Below are 17,150 nucleotides of genomic sequence, written 5' to 3' on the forward strand. Positions count from 1 at the left end.
TGAAACCTCTATGAGAACAGGGAATTTTATCTGTTACATTCACTGCTATATCCCTGGTAGCTGGCACTCAGTGTTCAATTGATATTTGTTAGTAATTGTCACTTTGTATAGGGACTTTTGTTTCTATGTTATATTTCTGTAGTATTTAAATTTTTCCTTACAACCAACCTTATCCTTTTGTAAGAAGAAAAAAATAATAAAGGTAATTTTTCTAAATTCTCTTAGATACCCTAAGAGATTCCACTATTTTAGCCAGGCTTGAGCCCCTGAAACCAGGCTTCCCAATATGATCATCTTCAGAAATTGGATAAAATTACGTGTGTAAACTGATCACTTCAGAAGCTCTATTATACCATATCTTGCAGTCCTTCATAAGAACTGGGAATTACATAGAGATCTTTGAATCAGAGTCATCTCCCTTGAGATTGCCAGCAAACCGTAACTAGCCTAGACTGGGTCTGAGGGGTTATTCTGTCATCCCCTCTCATGGATCTACTTTTGGAGACCACAGTTAAGGTGTTTACCCTGGGAGGTGCTTTGGCATCCAAGAGACGTATTTGTCGTACTTCCAGCATAATGCTCATTGTCACCAGGGTCCTTGACTATCAGTTCCAAGCTCCTGTTTTGACATCTGTGAGTTCAACTCCCACCCACAGTTACTGAGAAATCATACATACACACACACACACACACACACACACACACACACACTCACTCACTCACTCTCTCTCTCCCCACCAAGGAAGACACTGGGGCAGAGTATTTTATAACACCAGTCACCAGGCATTTATTTAACATGGCAGTGTCAGTGAAATAGAATCCCTTCATTTCTTTTTTCTCCAACATATTTATAGGCCAAAAATGAATTATTATGGTCTGTAATGAGCAATCTCTAATTGAATTAATTCCTCAAGGAGAGAGGGAAGAAAAAAAGCAGACTAAGAAGTACAGAGAACTCTAGACACTAGAAATTCTAGGGATCCCAGAATTATTATTCCTGATCATTTTAGGCTCTAATTCTTCCTTGCTGCCCCAGATCCTAGAACAACATCTACCCCAAGTATTAGGAACACTGAAAAGCAAAAACATCAGATTTTGTGGGTTCTTTCTGTTATTAGTCATAGAATGTGTTCCCATAATTTGGAGGCAATTGGAGCAAGACACAAAAATGCTTATTAGGTCTCCTCTATCATACACATGCTTTCCTATTTTGCTGCAGCCAGTGAAGTCAAGGCTAGAGAATTAGGCTGGGAACAAATAAACTATAGATAACTACCACTACCTGGCCTCCTTCCCCCCACCAGTGTTTCATTATTTAAGAGTGAAAAAAAAAATAGTAACACAGAACAAGCCACTAAATAATGAAGAAAACACCAAGTTAGAGCAGAAAGGTTATGAAATCTAGTATTAACTAATTAGCTTATAATCAGTTGGCTCTCATAAGGCCTATTTACAGGGATATTTTAAAGAAAGTCTGTGATTCCAAGCTGTTACCCCTTTTGATTTATTTTCTATTTATTTTTATTTCAATAGGTTTTGGGGGCACAGGTGGTATTTGATTACATGGATAAGTTCTTTAGTGGTGATTTCTGAGATTTTGGTGCACCCATCACCTGAGCAGTGTATACTGTGCCTAATGTATAGTCTTTTATCCCTCACCCCCTTCCCACCCTTCCTCCCAAGTCCCCAAAGTCCATTCTGTCATTCTTATGCCTTTGCATCCTCATAGCTTAGCTCTAGCTTATAAGTGAGAACATACGAGTTTGGCTTTCCATTCCTGAGTTACTTCACCTACAATAGTAGTCTCCAATTCCATCCAGGTTGCTGCGAATGCCATTATTTCATTAGTTTTTATGGCTGAATAGTATTCCATGGTTGTGTGTGTGTGTGTGTGTGTGTGTGTGTGTGTGTATGTATGTATGTATGTATCACATTTTGTTTATCCACTCATTGATTGATGAGCATTTGGGCTGGTTCCATAGTTTTGCATTTGCAAATTGTGCTGCTATAAACGTGAGTGTGCAAGTATCTTTTTCATATAATGACTTCTTTTCCTCTGGGTAGATACCCAGTAGTGGGATTGCTGGATCAAATGGTAGATCTACTTTCAGTTCTTTAAGGAATTTTCATACTGTTTTCCAGATTGATTGTACTAGTTTACATTCCCACCAGCAGTGTAAAAATGTTCCCTTATCACCACCATGCCAATATCTACTATTTTTTGATTTTTTAAATTATGGCCATTCTTGCAGGAGTAAGGTGGTATCGCATTGTGGTTTTGATTTGCATTTTGCTGATCGTTAGTGATGTTGAGCATTTTTTCATATATTTGTTGGCCATTTGTACGTCTTCTTTTAAGACTTGTCTTATTTGTGTCCTTAGCCCACTTTCTGATGGGATTGTTTGGTTTTTTTCTTGCTGATTTGTTTGAGTTCTGTGTAGATTCTGGATATTAGTCCTTTGTCAGATGCATAGTTTACAAAGATTTTCTTCCACGCTGTGGTTTGTTTGTTTACTCTGCTGATTATTTCTTTTGCTGTGCAGAAGCTTTTTAGTTTAAGTAAGTCCCATCTATTTATCTCTGTTTCTGTTGCATTTGCTTTTGGGTCCTTGGTCATGAAGTCTTCACCTAAGCCGATGTCTGGAAGGGTTTTTCCGATGTTGTCTTCTAGAGTTTTTATGGTTTCAGGTCTTAGATTTAAGTCCTTGATCCATCTTGAGTTGATTTTTGTGTAAGATGAGAAATGAGGATCCAGCTTCATTCTTCTGCATGTGATTTGCCAATTATTCCAGCACTATTTGTTGAATAGGGTGTCCTTTCCCCACTTTATGTTTTTATTTGCCTTGTCAAGGATCAGTTGGTTGTAAGTATTTGGCTTTATTTCTGGGTTCTCCATTCTGTTCCATTGGTCTATGTGCCTATTTTGGTGACTATAGCGATATAGTATAGTTTGAAGTCAGGTAATGTGATGCCTCCAGATTTGTTCTTTTGCTTAGTCTTGCTTTGGCTATGTGGGCTCTTTTTTGGTTCCATATAAATTTCAGGATTGTTTTTTCTAGTTTTGTGAAGAGTGATGGTGGTATTTTGACTGGAATTGCATTGAATATTTAGATTGCTTTTGGCAGAATGGTCATTTTCACAATATTGATCCTACCCATCCATGAGCATGCGATATGTTTTCATTTGTTTATGTCATCTGTGATTTTTTTGGCAGTGTTTTGTGGTTTTCCTTGCAGAGGTCTTTCACCTCCTCGGTTAGGTATATTCTTATGTATTTTATTTATTTTGTTTTTTTACAGTTATTGTAAAAGGGGTTGAGTTCTTGATTTGATTCTCAGCTTGGTCTCGGTTGGTGTATAGCAGTGCTACTGATTTGTGTACTTTGATTTTATATCCTGAAACTTGACTGAATTCCTTTATCAGATCTAGGAGCTTTTGGATGAGTCTTTAGGGTTTTCCAGGTATATGATCATATCAGCAAACAGCGACAGTTTGACTTCTTCTTTACCTATTTGGATGCCCTTTCTTTCTTTCTCTTGCCTGGTTGCTCTGACTAGGACTTCCAGTACTATGTTGAATAGAAGTGGTGAAAGTGGGCATCCTTGTCTTGTTCCACTGCTCAGGGGGAGTCCTTTCAACTTTTCCTTGTTCAGTATAATGTTGGCTGTGGGTTTGTCATAGATAGCTTTTATTACCTTAAGGTATATCCCTTCTATGCCGATTTTGCTGAGGTTTTAATCATAAAGGGATGCTGGATTTTGTCAAATGCTTTTTCTGCATCTATTTGAAATGATCATGTGATTTTTGTTTTTTATTCTTTTTCTGTGGTGTATCACATTTATTGACTTGTGTATATTAAGTAATCCCTGCATCCCTGGTATGAAACCCACTTGATCATGGTGGATTATCTTTTTAATAGGCTGTTGGATTCAGTTAGCTAGTATTTTGTTGAAGATTTTTGCATCTATGTTCACCAGAGATATTGGTGTGTAGTTTTTTTATGTCCTTTCCTGGTTTTGATATTAGGGTGATACTGGCTTCATAGAATGATTTAGGGAGGATTCCCTCTTTCTCTATATTTTGGAATAGTTTCAATAGGATTGGTACCAATTCTTTGAATGTCTGATAGAATTCAGCTGTGAATCCATCTGGTCCTGGACTTTTTTTTGTTGGCAATTTTTTTTTATTACCATTTCACTCTCTCTGCTTGTTATTGGTCTGTTGAGCTTCTGTTTCTTCCTAGTTTAATCTAGGAGGGTTGTATATTTCCAGGAATTTATCCATCTCTTCTAGGTTTTTCAGTTTGCGTGCATGAAGGTGTTCATAGTAGCCTTGAATGACCTTTTGTATTTTTGTGGTATCAGTTGTAATATTTCCTGTTTCATTTCTAATTGAGCTTATTTGGATCGTCTCTCTTCTTTTCTCGGTTAATCTCTCTAATGGTCTATCAATTTTGTTTATCTTTTCAAAGAACCAGCTTTTTGTTTCATTTCTCTTTTGCATTTTTTGTTGTTGTTTGAATTTCATTTAGTTCTGCTCTGATCTTTGTTATTTCTTTTCTTTTGCTAGGTTTGGGTTTGGTTTGTTGTTGTTTCTCTAGTTCCTTGCGGTATGACCTTAGATTGTCTATTTGTGGTCTTTCAGACTTTTTGATGCAGGCATTTAATGCTATGAACTTTAATCTTAGCACCACTTTCGCTGTATCCCCGAGGTTTTGATAGGTTGTGTCACTATTATTGTCTGGCTCAAAGAATTTTTTAATTTCCATCTTGATTTCATTGTTGACTCAACAATCATTCAGAAGCAGATTATTTAATTTCCATGTATTTGCATGGTTTTGAGGGCTCCTTTTGGAGTCGATTTCCAATTTTATTCCACTTTGGTCTGAGAAAGTACTTGATATAATTTCAGTTTTCTTAAGTTACTGAGACTTGTTTTGTGGCCTATCATATGGTCTGTCTTGGAGAATGTTCCATGTGCTGATGAACAGAATGTATATTCTGCAGTTGTTGGGTAGAATGTTCTATAAGTATCCATTTAGTCCATTTGTTCTAGGGTATAGTTTAAGTCCATTGTTTGTTTGTTGACCTCCTGATGTGATGACCTGTCTAGTGCATTCAGTGCAGTATTAAAGTCCCCCACTATTATTGTGTTGCTATCTATCTCCTCTCTTAGGTCTAGTAGTAATTGTTTTATAAATTTGGGAGCTCCAGTGTCAGGTGCATATATATTTAGGATTGTGATATTTTCCACTAGTCCTTTTATCATTATATAATGTCCCTCTTTGTCTTTTTTAACTGTTGTCGCTTTAAAGTCTGTTTTATCTGATATAAGAATAGCTACTCCTGCTCACTTTTGGTGTCCATTTGCATGGATTATCTTTTTCCACCCCTTTACCTTAAGTCTATGTGAGTCCTTATACGTTAGGTGAGTCTCTTAAAGACAGCAGATACTTGGTTGGTAAATTCTTATCCATTCTACCATTCTGCATCTTTTAAGTGGAGCATTTAGGCCATTTACATTCAACATTACTATTGCCATGTGAGGTACTATTCTATTCATCATATTAGTTGTTGCCCGAATACCTTGGGGGTTTTTTCATTGTGTTATTATTTTATATGCCGTGTGAAATGTATGCTTTAAGGAGGTTCTATTTTGGTGTATTTTGAGGTTTTGTTTCAAGATTTAGAACTTGTTTTAGCAGTTCTTGTAATGCAGGCTTGGTAGTGGTGAATTCTCTCAGCATTGGTTTGTCTGAAAAAGACTTTATCTTTCCTTCATTTATGAAGCTTAGTTTAGTTGGATACAAAATTCTTGGTTGATAATTGTTTGTTTAAGGAAGCTAAAGATATGACCCCAATCCCTTCTAGCTAGTAGGGTTTCTGCTGAGAAATCTGCTGTTAATCTGAGAGGTTTTTCTTTAAAAGTTACCTGATGCTTTTACCTCACAGCTCTTAGGATTTTTTCCTTCATGTTGACTTTAGATAACCTGATGACTGTGCCTAGGCGATGATCTTTTTGCAATGAATTTCTCAGGTGATTTGGATATCTAGATCTCTAGCAACGCCAGGGAAGTTTTCCTTGATTATTCACTCTGTTATTACCTTTCTAAACTACTCAGCCTGTTAGAACTACAACATGAGAAGGCTTTTTAAAAATTGAGATAAAATTCATTTTCTGGACATTTGGGTTGTTTCCACTTTTTGGCAATTATGAATGATGCAGCTGTGAACATTTGTGTATAAGTTTTTGTGTGGACAAGGACAGGCTGTTAACATATTTAGATTTTTCCAAACAGCTGGCTGGCTTTTGTTAATCAGAAGCACCCTCATGATATACCAGGACCTCCACTTTGATATGTAACTTTTTTTCTGTAGCATCTTCTGAGCAAAATCCTTTGGTGTCACTTCAGAGTGACTCTCTGTCTTTGGTGTCACTTCAGAGTGACTATGCTATCTTTCTGGACCTGCTTCTAACACTAACCTCAATACAGGTCCTCACTTAGCTGAGCTGATTTCCCAGCCTCACTGTGCTATGTTTCTGTCATTCAGATTTTTATAGTTTTGCTGCCTGCATTATTCCAACTGCCCTTCCTACTCTAAGGCCTTAGCTGATGCTATCATCTCAGTCTCCATAACCACATTCAGCTGAGACTGTTGAATGGATTTACATGTTTATATATAAAATAAAGGGCTAGGCCAGGCACAGTGGCTTACACCTGTAATCCCAGCACTTTGAGAGGCTGAGGTGGGCAGATTGCTTGAGCCCAGGAGTTCAGGACCAGTCTGGGCAACATGGCGAAACCCTGTCTCTACTAAAAATACAAAAATTAGCTGGGCACAGTGCCATGTGCCTGTAGTCCCAGCTACTCAGGAGGCTGATGTGGGAGAATAGTTTGAGCCAGGGAGGTGGAGGTTGCAGTGAGCCAAGATCATGCCACTGCACTCCAGCCTGGACAACAGAGGAAGACCCTGTCTCAAAAAAATAAAGGGGTAGACTTGCTTTGGTACAACACATTGCATATATAATACTGTTTTTTAACAGTTATACACAAATCAGAATAAGAGACTTCTTCAGACAAATGTTCAAAATTATTTTCTTTGTCCTGTGTAATCAACCCATTTTTTCTTAAAACATCCCATGTGGCTGATTTCCCCAGAAAAAAAGAATATTATAAATCACTATTGTCTTCGTTTTCAAAGGGGGAAGGGCAAGGAATAATAAGACGGTTCAGAAAGTTCTAAGAAATCTGTCCTGGATTTCAAACTAAGCCTAACAGAATGAATTGTATAAATACAGAATGTGTTGTGTTTCACAGTTTTATTCTCTGTTTCCTACCCAATCTCACCTTCCTTCAGGGTACATTTTAAACTTATTCCTCAGTTTTGTAGGTCCTTTCAGTATAGGGTAAGGGAGCATCTTTTCTCGCTTGGGATATTAGAGGCTATCCTAAAAAAGAAAAAAAAATATTTAGTTTTTAGGGTCATAGTGGAGAGGCCAGCTTCTCTTCCATATAACTCTGCCAGAGGGAACCTGTAAAACTCATGCCCAGCAGCCTATCCTACCCGGTTCTTTTTGAGAAAGACTGTCTCCCTTGCCCAAGCGTGCTTGTTCTGGAGAAAGATACATGGAATGGTAAGGCAGGAAAGGAACCCCAGACCCAGACCAAGACAGCTGGATCTCAAATTAACAACTGATGTGTTCCAACCACCCCCACAGCAGAGAGCACCAGTCTTTTGCCTAATGAGGCTCTCTTATCGTTGTCATCCTGAAGACTCAGATTGAGCACATGGTCCAGATAGGACTGCCTGTGTCTTCAGACAGGGAAAGTTCATGAGTGATCTGCAGGCCAAGAAGAGATGCAGGCAGCTGTGCAGGAAGTGCCTACTGGTGGTAATCAGCTAGCTTGTTAGGATGGACTTAATTATATGCTGCAGGGAGCAGGAGAAAATATTTTTTAGTTTATTCCAGAAAGACATTCGGAAAACTTTTACAGTGGCTCTTTCCATTGTAACTGCACACAGCTCCTAATTTTCCACGTGCTCAAACTTAATTTATAACCTATGTGTTTATGATTCTCTATTTTTCCTCATTCTGGTTAGTTCCTCCAGGAGAAACCTGTCACCCCAAAACAGCTTTTCTCTTATAATTCCCAGCCCCATAGATTGTACATTCCCTTGTCATCAAAGCAGAGAGAGAAGAGAGTAGATCACAGATCATATATTTCTCTGTAGTGAAATTCCCCTATGTTTGATCTTTTCCTGGCAAGAGTCACTCTAAAAACCATATTCTTTGGTGCTATATTCCAGTTGTCATGAACTCCTTGAAACTAACTCGTGTTCTCAGATCCTCTCAGAAACCAAGCATATATACTAATACTTCCATTCAAACACAAGTAAATAAGTAAAAAGCAAATAAACCAACTTCATGCTAGTCTTCCTCTGTCAATAACTCATTGCCACAGACCAGTTCTTTTCTAAGCCCTTTAGGGATCCTGGTCTTTTTGCCTCTGAATTTTTTGGAAAACATTTTGATATATCAAAACTTACCGATTATTTCCTCATCAAAAGACATGAAGAAATATTTTCTTGCTTAAGAGTATAACAACAGGGCAGGCTTTTAACCACTGTTCTGACTTTGAAACTTAGCAGATTTATAGGAAGTAAATGAAACGAAAATATTTCTTGTCCTTTGCTCCAAACCAACATTGTGCTAGAAAGCACAGTAAGAAAGAGACCACATCTTTATCATCTCTCTAGCTTCATATCAAGCAAAGTGTCTGGCATATAAGTGATTATATATAAAAATATTTGTTGAGTAATTGAATGACTATAAAATTAAAATCTAAACTCTTGTCCTCAAGAGTTTAGACACTACTGGAAAATAATGATCAAGTTACAAAATATTACAGTAGAAGCCCTTTTACCTGAACATGATTGAGTTTGATAGTAGGGAATCATAAACTATATGTGTGTGTACTATAAAATGTCTATATAAACATTTTAACTCAGGCATTAATTTATTCTGATGTCTTTTGATAGAGGGTCAAAGCCTTTTTTCTGAGAATAAGTCTCATACATATTTAGAGTTCTGTGACATATTTCTTTGATAAATCACACTCATAATAGGTTTGTTGTCTGATTTGTAGTTTTAGTTTCTTTAGAGAGAGAACATAGTAGTAAAGCAATTTGAATGTAGACACCTTCTAAACTTTAGTGATTTTTCTCTTTCATCCCACCCTTACCTAATTTTACAGCAAAATCTTTTTAGTAGTTTACTTTTACTAAAACTTAGGGTTTTTTTAAATTTTAGAACAGCTTTTCTTTTCCACGCTTATATTTTGTTAGTTTATGTAATGAATTGAATAATTATTGTGAAAAGTATAACCAGCATAAACAGACTGAGGACAAATGCAGCTGACTCTTAGTAAACACACAACCCAACTACTAAGGTAAGAAATATGAGAGTGTAAGAGAAACTATTAGCCACAAATCTGTGTGTGATGGGCATTAGTTGCTCTGTTTCAGAGGAGAAATGGAGAGCTTTGGCTAAATAAGATAATATGTTAAGTGGAGTTCCTTTGAGAGACGTTATATAGTATTTCACTAAGTGCTGTATATATAAAGTTAAGAATTACAGTAAGGGGACTTAAATAAACAGGAAGCCTTCATGAAATAGTTAAATTTTGAGTTGGATCTTGAAAGATGATTAGAATGTATAATTTGAGGAAAGGGAGCATTCTCAGGAAAGGAATGAACCTACTCACCTACAGCCACAGGTTGGTGTTGGGAAGGAGAGGAAATTTAAGGTGTGGTTTAATAGAATAAGCATTAAATTGTAAGTCTAAAGGCCTAGTTGCATTCCTACAAACCTTTTTGACATTTTATTTAGGAGATAAATAATGAGGGAGAAAAAGAGTATTCTAGTCGGGAGTGTAAGGAAAAAATATGGAAAAGCTACCCACCTCAAAGAATTAACATGGAAGCCCAGTGAGAGAGAAAATTGAGAAAATAAGGAAAGACTCAGGATGAAGCATAAGACCAGTGGTTTTCAGTTGTAATCCTCTTTCAATCATAGTACGTATCAAAAGCTTTCAGATAAAATTTGATGTGAACAGAAGACTCTGCCACTTAAAAGAAATTCTTTAAAACACAGCTTTAGACATATAAGCCTAATGTATACATTAGAAAGAGTTGTCAGAATGTCTTGAAAAGAAATCGGTGGGAAAAAGCAGACTTAAATTTGTAGGAAACAGTGGAAAACCAAAGAATTTAATTCCCACTAAATTAGACAAAGGTTCAGTAAAAGAGGGTTGTAAGCTATTTTTTTGTTTTAATAATATTTGGTGTATATTTTCTAGACATAGAAAAATATTGAATGATGTGGTTGATTGAAAATAAATATTGAAATCTAAATATTAAATGTGAGAAAACAGCCCTCTGTATCAATGTGTTCTGCATCTAGTTGGAAAATATTTGGGGAAAAAAGTATGGTTGCATATGTATTGAATATGTACAGACTTTTTTTTCTTGTCATTATTTCCTAAACAATAGAGTATAACAGCTATTTACATAATACTTATATTGTATTAAGTATTACAAGTAATCTAGAGATGCTTTAAAGTATATGGGAGAATGTGAGTAGCTTGTATGCAAATATTACACATTTTATGTAAGAGACTTGAGCAGCTGTGGATTTTGGTCCGTGGAGGGTCCTGGAACCAATCCCCACGGTTACCAAAGGATGACTTTACTTTATGATTCACTTACAAATAACTATATGAGGCAGATATTTAATATATGATGAAATAATAGGTATTTTAAAAATCTTAACTGATTAAAGCTTCTCAAAGGAAGAAAACTTACAAATTCAGTATGTAGTATGTCATTGCTGTTTGATCATCTTTTGTCCTTTTTTTAGCCAAATTTCACTTGCTTATATGTATCTAAAACTTCTTTTCTATGGCATTCAATTGTTCTACTTTCTTAATACTTCCAAGAACAAATTTTCAAATATGTTCATCATCAGTTCAAGAAAATGTTTGATAACTATGATAGTCTTTTGCTTTAAAAAATTTTACATCTGAGATCAACAGATCTTTTTGTAAATTCCCATTTGAGAATGAAAGTTTCTGTTTTTCCTCTTGTTTTGACTGGAGAGATCTGGAAAGATTTGGGTATTTACTTCCCTTCAAATAAAAAATAAAAAACTATTCTTAAAATAATAGTTTCAAATTCGAAGTTCAGCAGCCTGTTCTTTTTTTTATAAAATATTAAAGAGAAAAAGCCGAAAATGTTCTACATACTCTTTTTCTTCTAGTTTGAGAAGAAACTGCTTTATGTGGATTGACACCTCACATACCCTGAGTTTAAGAAGTTAGCATTATCTGAGAAGGTACTATTTTTAGGTCCAGCTGTAATGTTTCTAACTTTGGTACGCAGAGTAGTGGGTGCTCCCTTTCCCAGAAGGCTCCATATTCTCAACATGTGCAGGTCAATTTGACATAAAGCTACCAACAAGGAGCAACAGGCCCACTGCAGGCTGTGTTTATAACTTGAAAATTATGAGCAGGTATTGGGAGCCACAGACTGTATTTGGGAACCAGCTGCATGTCAGGACAAGCATAGATTGTGGTCTGTGGAGGCTGGGAGAGCACAATGCTTGAATTTCATTTCTTTGGGAGATAAGAAGAAGAAAATACCTTCCTACCTGACAAGATTGACAACTTGCTAAATCTGATTATCTTCAGAAGTGTGCTGGACAGTTGCGAAGTAAACATTTACTTTTCAAAGATGATGATCAAGGAAACATCTCTACGAAGGGACCCGGATTTAAGGGGAGAGCTAGCTTTCCTGGCAAGGGGCTGTGATTTTGTTCTCCCTTCACGGTTTAAGAAGCGGCTGAAGTCATTTCAGCAGACACAGGTTTGAAATTTGGGTGTTTTGTTTTGTTTTGTTTTGTTTTGAAAATATTTTTATTACTAATAAAACCATCCAGTGAACTAACTCACAAATAATTTTACAGCTCCCTTGTATCTTGATATTAGATCAAGGAATTAATGTGTGTCCTCTATTCAGCTATTTGCAGAAAGCTATTTGCAGAGGGATTCCAACAGGTTTAAAAATAGACCTTCTGGACCTGGAGTACAGTACTCACATTTTTCTCTTGTAGAGAGGGAATCCAGTTTTAGAGACAACAAATACAACTTAATGAACATTTTACAATTTAGGTAGAAAATTACCGGGATTTTTCATAGAAATGTCCTTGAGAAACTAGAATTTCTGTATTAAAAGCCTTGTTTGCACTTTGAATCAATAGATTATATATTAGCATGCATACACATCTGTAACAAATGTTTGTTTAAAAAGTATGTTGATCCTGGTAATCTTTTTTTAAAGCAAGACGTATTTGTCTATATAGACAATTGTGTATGTGTGTGTCGTAATGTATGTAGATAACAAAGACTGGTGGTTACTTCTAGATCATTAAAAATGTCTTCCCTAAGCAAGCTGTGCAATTGAGTCATTTCTGCCTATGATGAGTACTTTGCAGAGTCCCTACTTTCTTGCTTAAAACCTATGGCAGTGTTTCACCAAACAAGTGCCTAACATTGACTACGATATAAATCAAGGACTGTACAAATGCTGGCCATCCAAAATCCAGCAAGAAACCATAGTTTTATGGTTATTCTGACCCAGAATAATCTCAAATTATTTGGGTAAATATGAAATTGCTTTTTTGTAGGTCAAAAATGATCAAATATTGGAAATGCTACAGTGACATAATAGCACAAGGATACTATTCTGAATGAATATCTAAATGATACTGTGTTTATAGGGAAAGACATATGGAGAATTGAAATATTTTACCCAGCTAATTCTATTCTAATGCTGCTCCTAGACTGGACTGAAACCACTGTATCCAAAGTGAGCAGATGCTAAACTTGCTAGTAAATCTGGCAGAATTTATGTTACTAGGTTTTCTTCCATAATGTTTGTAAACTACCAGTTTTATTCAGCTACTTTAAGGTTTAAATTATATATCTCCTGTAGAACTCAATAGAAAGTAAGCTGAGTATCCAAAAGCTCAAAATAAATGCATTATTTTAATGTTATTTTCCTTTTAAATATTAACATCAGTTTTATTAAATATGGAATTGACCAGTGGATTAATAGTTGCCTATCAGTGAATTGCTCTGTGTTAAGTACACTAAGAAAAGCAGAACAGAATATTTTATAATCAGATATTTTCCCATTCAAATAAAATCTTTGGCAGCCAGTGTTCTGAATATCACTTATTTCTGTCAAAGCAAAAGCGTAGAGTTAACATTGAAGACCTTGCTCTAAACCTTTCCCACTAGTATGTATTCATGAGACTCTCAGGTTTCATCCCTGCTGGCACCAGTGGTCTTAATTCTATGGGCATAACTGCCCTAGATGTGACACCACAGAAAACATTGGTGATTGTACACCTGAACCTCACAAATCTCTTTCAGCATAGAATAATGGAAAAGGAATGACACTAATATAAATGGTCTAGGTAAAGCCCCTGAAGAATTCTGTGCCTTACTTTAGAATTTTAAGAACACTTTGAAGAATAATAATAATTTATTGACTTAGGGGACTGTGTAATATTTACAGATTTAGCATTAAGGCAGAGAGAAATGTTTATTGAAAGTGGACTGTCAATTTGTTAACTCAAAAGTGGTTTGTAAACTTCAAATTGCTTTACATATGCAAATGATTATTTTATTATTGAATCTGAAAGATTATGCCAAATTATGCTTCATCTAATTTTTTGAGAATCTCATCCTTTGGTCTTGTCATTCATCTTCTTGCATGATAGATGGATCTCTGCCCAGCACGGTTCTAAACCTTTTACCTATATTACATCTTGTAATTTCCTTTAATCCTCACAACAACCTTCTAAGAAGTAGACATTGTAATTTCTGTTTTATTATTGAAATTCCAAAAGGTTAAGTAACCATTTTGAGGTCACAGAGTAGTAAGCCATCAGTGTTTTAAGTTTTTCATATTTCATTGGTATCACTTCCCTTTGTTCTGTTTCTTCCTTGACTATTGCTTTATATGGGTGACATCCTGATACTGTAGCAAAGACATGGTGTGACAACTGGCCTTCATATCCCTAATAGTCTTAATATATGAGCAGACTCCATTCTGTGTATTAATGTCAGATATTAACACAGGGAAATTGGGCTATTATGACAAAAATAGGAGATTTAACCATTTTCATATATTTATATGAATAAATCTTATCTCTTTATAAAACTCACATTTTTAAGGGTAGCTAAAATTTTTATCATGATTTTTAAAATTATGTTATAAACCTATATGTTAAGAAATATGATAGATATATTTCTTACAGATATATCATTGTTCAAACTTTAGAGATGGCATTAGGGTAATTTAAGGAAGAAATTTGAATAATACTTTGTGTTCATAATACCTATACAATGTATTTAGCTAGTCAACAGTTGTGTTCATCTTTCATACTTTATGTAGCATCTAATACAGTGCCATGCTCATGAGCCTTGATAATTTGGCCATTAATTAAGAGTGGAAATTAGAACTATGAAAATCCTCATGGAATCTTTTTTGCTTTTTCTGGTAAGAATCTCAGAACTAAATTTAGTCTTTATTGGTAAGATAAATTTCTACCTGAATAATGGTGTACCTCCCCTCCCTTTTTCCTAAATCATGGGCAATCTTAATTTCCTCATTGCCTCCCTGCCACTCTTTACTGACCTTTCTAATATCTCTTTATAGTATGCCACATCAAATCATTTTTTTAAAAGAAGAAGAATATAAACTGTAAATGAGTTATTAAACTGTAAAGGGAGTTTGGTTGTGATGAAATTAATGACCATGGTTTTTGCCTATTGGAGCAAACCACAAATAAGATACATGTGTATCTTGCAGAAAATGGCATGGCCCTAGTGGCAAATAAATCAGCCAGGTAGGGGACATTTCAGAACTAAAATGCTTTAATTTTCTTAACAAAGATTTTCTCAGCATCAAGGGCTGGCAGTGATTCTACCTCAGCAAAGTCAAACTAGAGAAGGTAAAAGGAGCCCCTTCCCCAAATACTTTTTGGATATATATATTTAAAAGGAACTTGTTTTTGCCTGTTGAAAGAGAGGTAAAAGTCACAGAAAGACCAAGAACTGTCTTCAAAAAGAATGTATTAATCCAGTTCCAACAGAGTGAGAATACACCTTGAGATTCTTAATATATCAACTAACATTGCTCTTTGAGTCTTTTGAAATGTCTGCCAAATAGTTGATGGAGAAACCTATGTATTTTTTTAAACGTAAATCTATGTAAACTTGAGTACTGGCAGATAATTAATAAATTAATTAATTTAGTGCAGATAAAGCATTCCCTAGAAACATGCTTACCACCTTTAAGAGTACAGTGAGCCCTTAATCTCTCCTGTCTCTGATTGTGATTTCTTATATTGCTGGTGAGGATTTTCAGTAAATGAATACTGTTTAAATTTTTTGTGTCTCATAATCTTATTTTTCTTTTAGATTCAAAATAAACCAGAAAAGAAACCTGGAACACCACTCCCACCTCCAGCCACCTCTCCAAGTAGTCCCCGACCTCTCTCCCCGGTTCCCCATGTGAATAATGTTGTGAATGCGCCATTGTCCATAAACATTCCACGGTTCTACTTTCCTGAAGGACTCCCAGATACCTGTAGTAATCATGAACAAACTCTAAGCAGAATTGAAACTGCTTTCATGGATATTGAAGATCAGAAAGCAGACATTTATGAAATGGGGAAAATTGCAAAGGTAATGTAACTACTAAATGATTTACAATCTCCCCTTCTTTAGAAACCCTGATCCCCTCCCCTTCTCTAGAAACCCGGATCCCACCCCCCTTCACTGCCTCTTTGCTCTGTTTTTAAGCATGCATGGAATTGTTGTTGTTTTTCCCATAGTGATCTTCCATTTCAACCTCCTATTTAATATAAGAATCCCTTCCAAGACATCACCAACTCATAAATTCATTCTCTGCTTGAATGCTTTCGGAGACTAGAAGCTCTACCTTGCCAGGCAGCCTGGTCTATTGTCAAATACTTGTTTGTTAGAAAATTTTTCCTTGTGCTGAATAGGAATCTGATTTTTAGTCTCACCCATTGATCATAACTGCCCTAATGCCAGACAAGGAAGCATTAGACCATCTCAATACAGTCATTTTACCCAGAAATAAATGGATTTGACAATAGGAAGCAAGTCTTTGGAACTTTCAAATATATCCAACTGCTTCTGAGTTAAAATCTTATCCCCCTAATGTCAGGACTACTCTGACTTGATTCTGTGCCTCCAGCCTCCTCCCAGAACAGTTAATACTTAGCATAACCATCAGATTATATTTGATTATGCCATTTCCCAATTTAGCAATATTCAAGAATTCCCACCTTCTATAGCAGTGCTTTGTTTTGTTTGGGCTTTATTTTTATTATGCATAAATATTGAAGAGTCAGGTCACACTTCAGGCTTTAGCAGTAGTTTAGGCTGTGCTTCAAGAGGCAGAGGGGTTTAGAAGGCTAAGGGCTGCATGGAGGCAAGTAGGAGACCAAGTGAGAATACCTAAGAGCCCGTGCACACTTCCACTGAGAAGGGTTCCCCTGCTTTCAGGAGTAATGTTAAAAAGTTGGAAAACTACCATTCTTCAGGATAAACCTCAAACTTCTCTTCCTGGCATTCCATGGCTTCCACAGCCTGGCCCCAGAGTTTCTTTCCAAACTTGCCTAAAACTTTCCTGTATAAGTGTGACCCTCTTGCCCTCTCATAGGCACACCTCTGCATTTGGGCTCTCAGAGTTCTCCCTCCAGAGTGGGCTTCCCCTCCTGCCAACCTCCTCAGCATCCACTATGTTGAAGACCTAGCTTCCATTGTGTATTATTGGAGAAGTCCCTGAACCCTCACTTGTCATGCCCTGCCCTACCTCTGACCTCACAGAGCATTTGTCATTGCTGTTAAATGATATGTAACTAGAGTGATTTTAAAGGAAATGAAAAGGAATTCTTTGTTCTCTTCCTTCATTCCCCCTTCTTAAAAATTGCTTGTTGATACCCTAGATGCTTCTAATGAAAAACAAACTCATTCCAGAAATAAGAG

At 36.2% G+C, this 17,150-nt stretch overlaps 1 protein-coding gene across 6 annotated transcripts in view; it reads left to right on the top strand.

Annotated features, from left to right (window-relative positions):
* The window catches only part of PPP2R3A (protein phosphatase 2 regulatory subunit B''alpha), a 182,182-nt gene that overhangs the window by 45,447 nt on the left and 119,585 nt on the right, over positions 1 to 17,150 (top strand). For 4 of the 6 annotated variants that reach the window (XM_034957441.3, XM_034957444.3, XM_008976073.6 and 1 more), the window contains one exon: positions 15,552 to 15,818. The exons of 1 other annotated variant lie outside the window; for it this stretch is intronic. In XM_034957441.3, the coding sequence (XP_034813332.2) occupies positions 15,552 to 15,818 (267 nt within the window). Of the gene's footprint in view, positions 1 to 11,591; positions 11,926 to 15,551; positions 15,819 to 17,150 lie in introns of those variants that run through there. One more of the 6 variants, XM_008976074.4, reaches the window with a different exon arrangement.

This window comes from Pan paniscus, chromosome 2, assembly GCF_029289425.2.
Source record: "Pan paniscus chromosome 2, NHGRI_mPanPan1-v2.0_pri, whole genome shotgun sequence".
Lineage (NCBI taxonomy): Eukaryota > Metazoa > Chordata > Mammalia > Primates > Hominidae > Pan > Pan paniscus.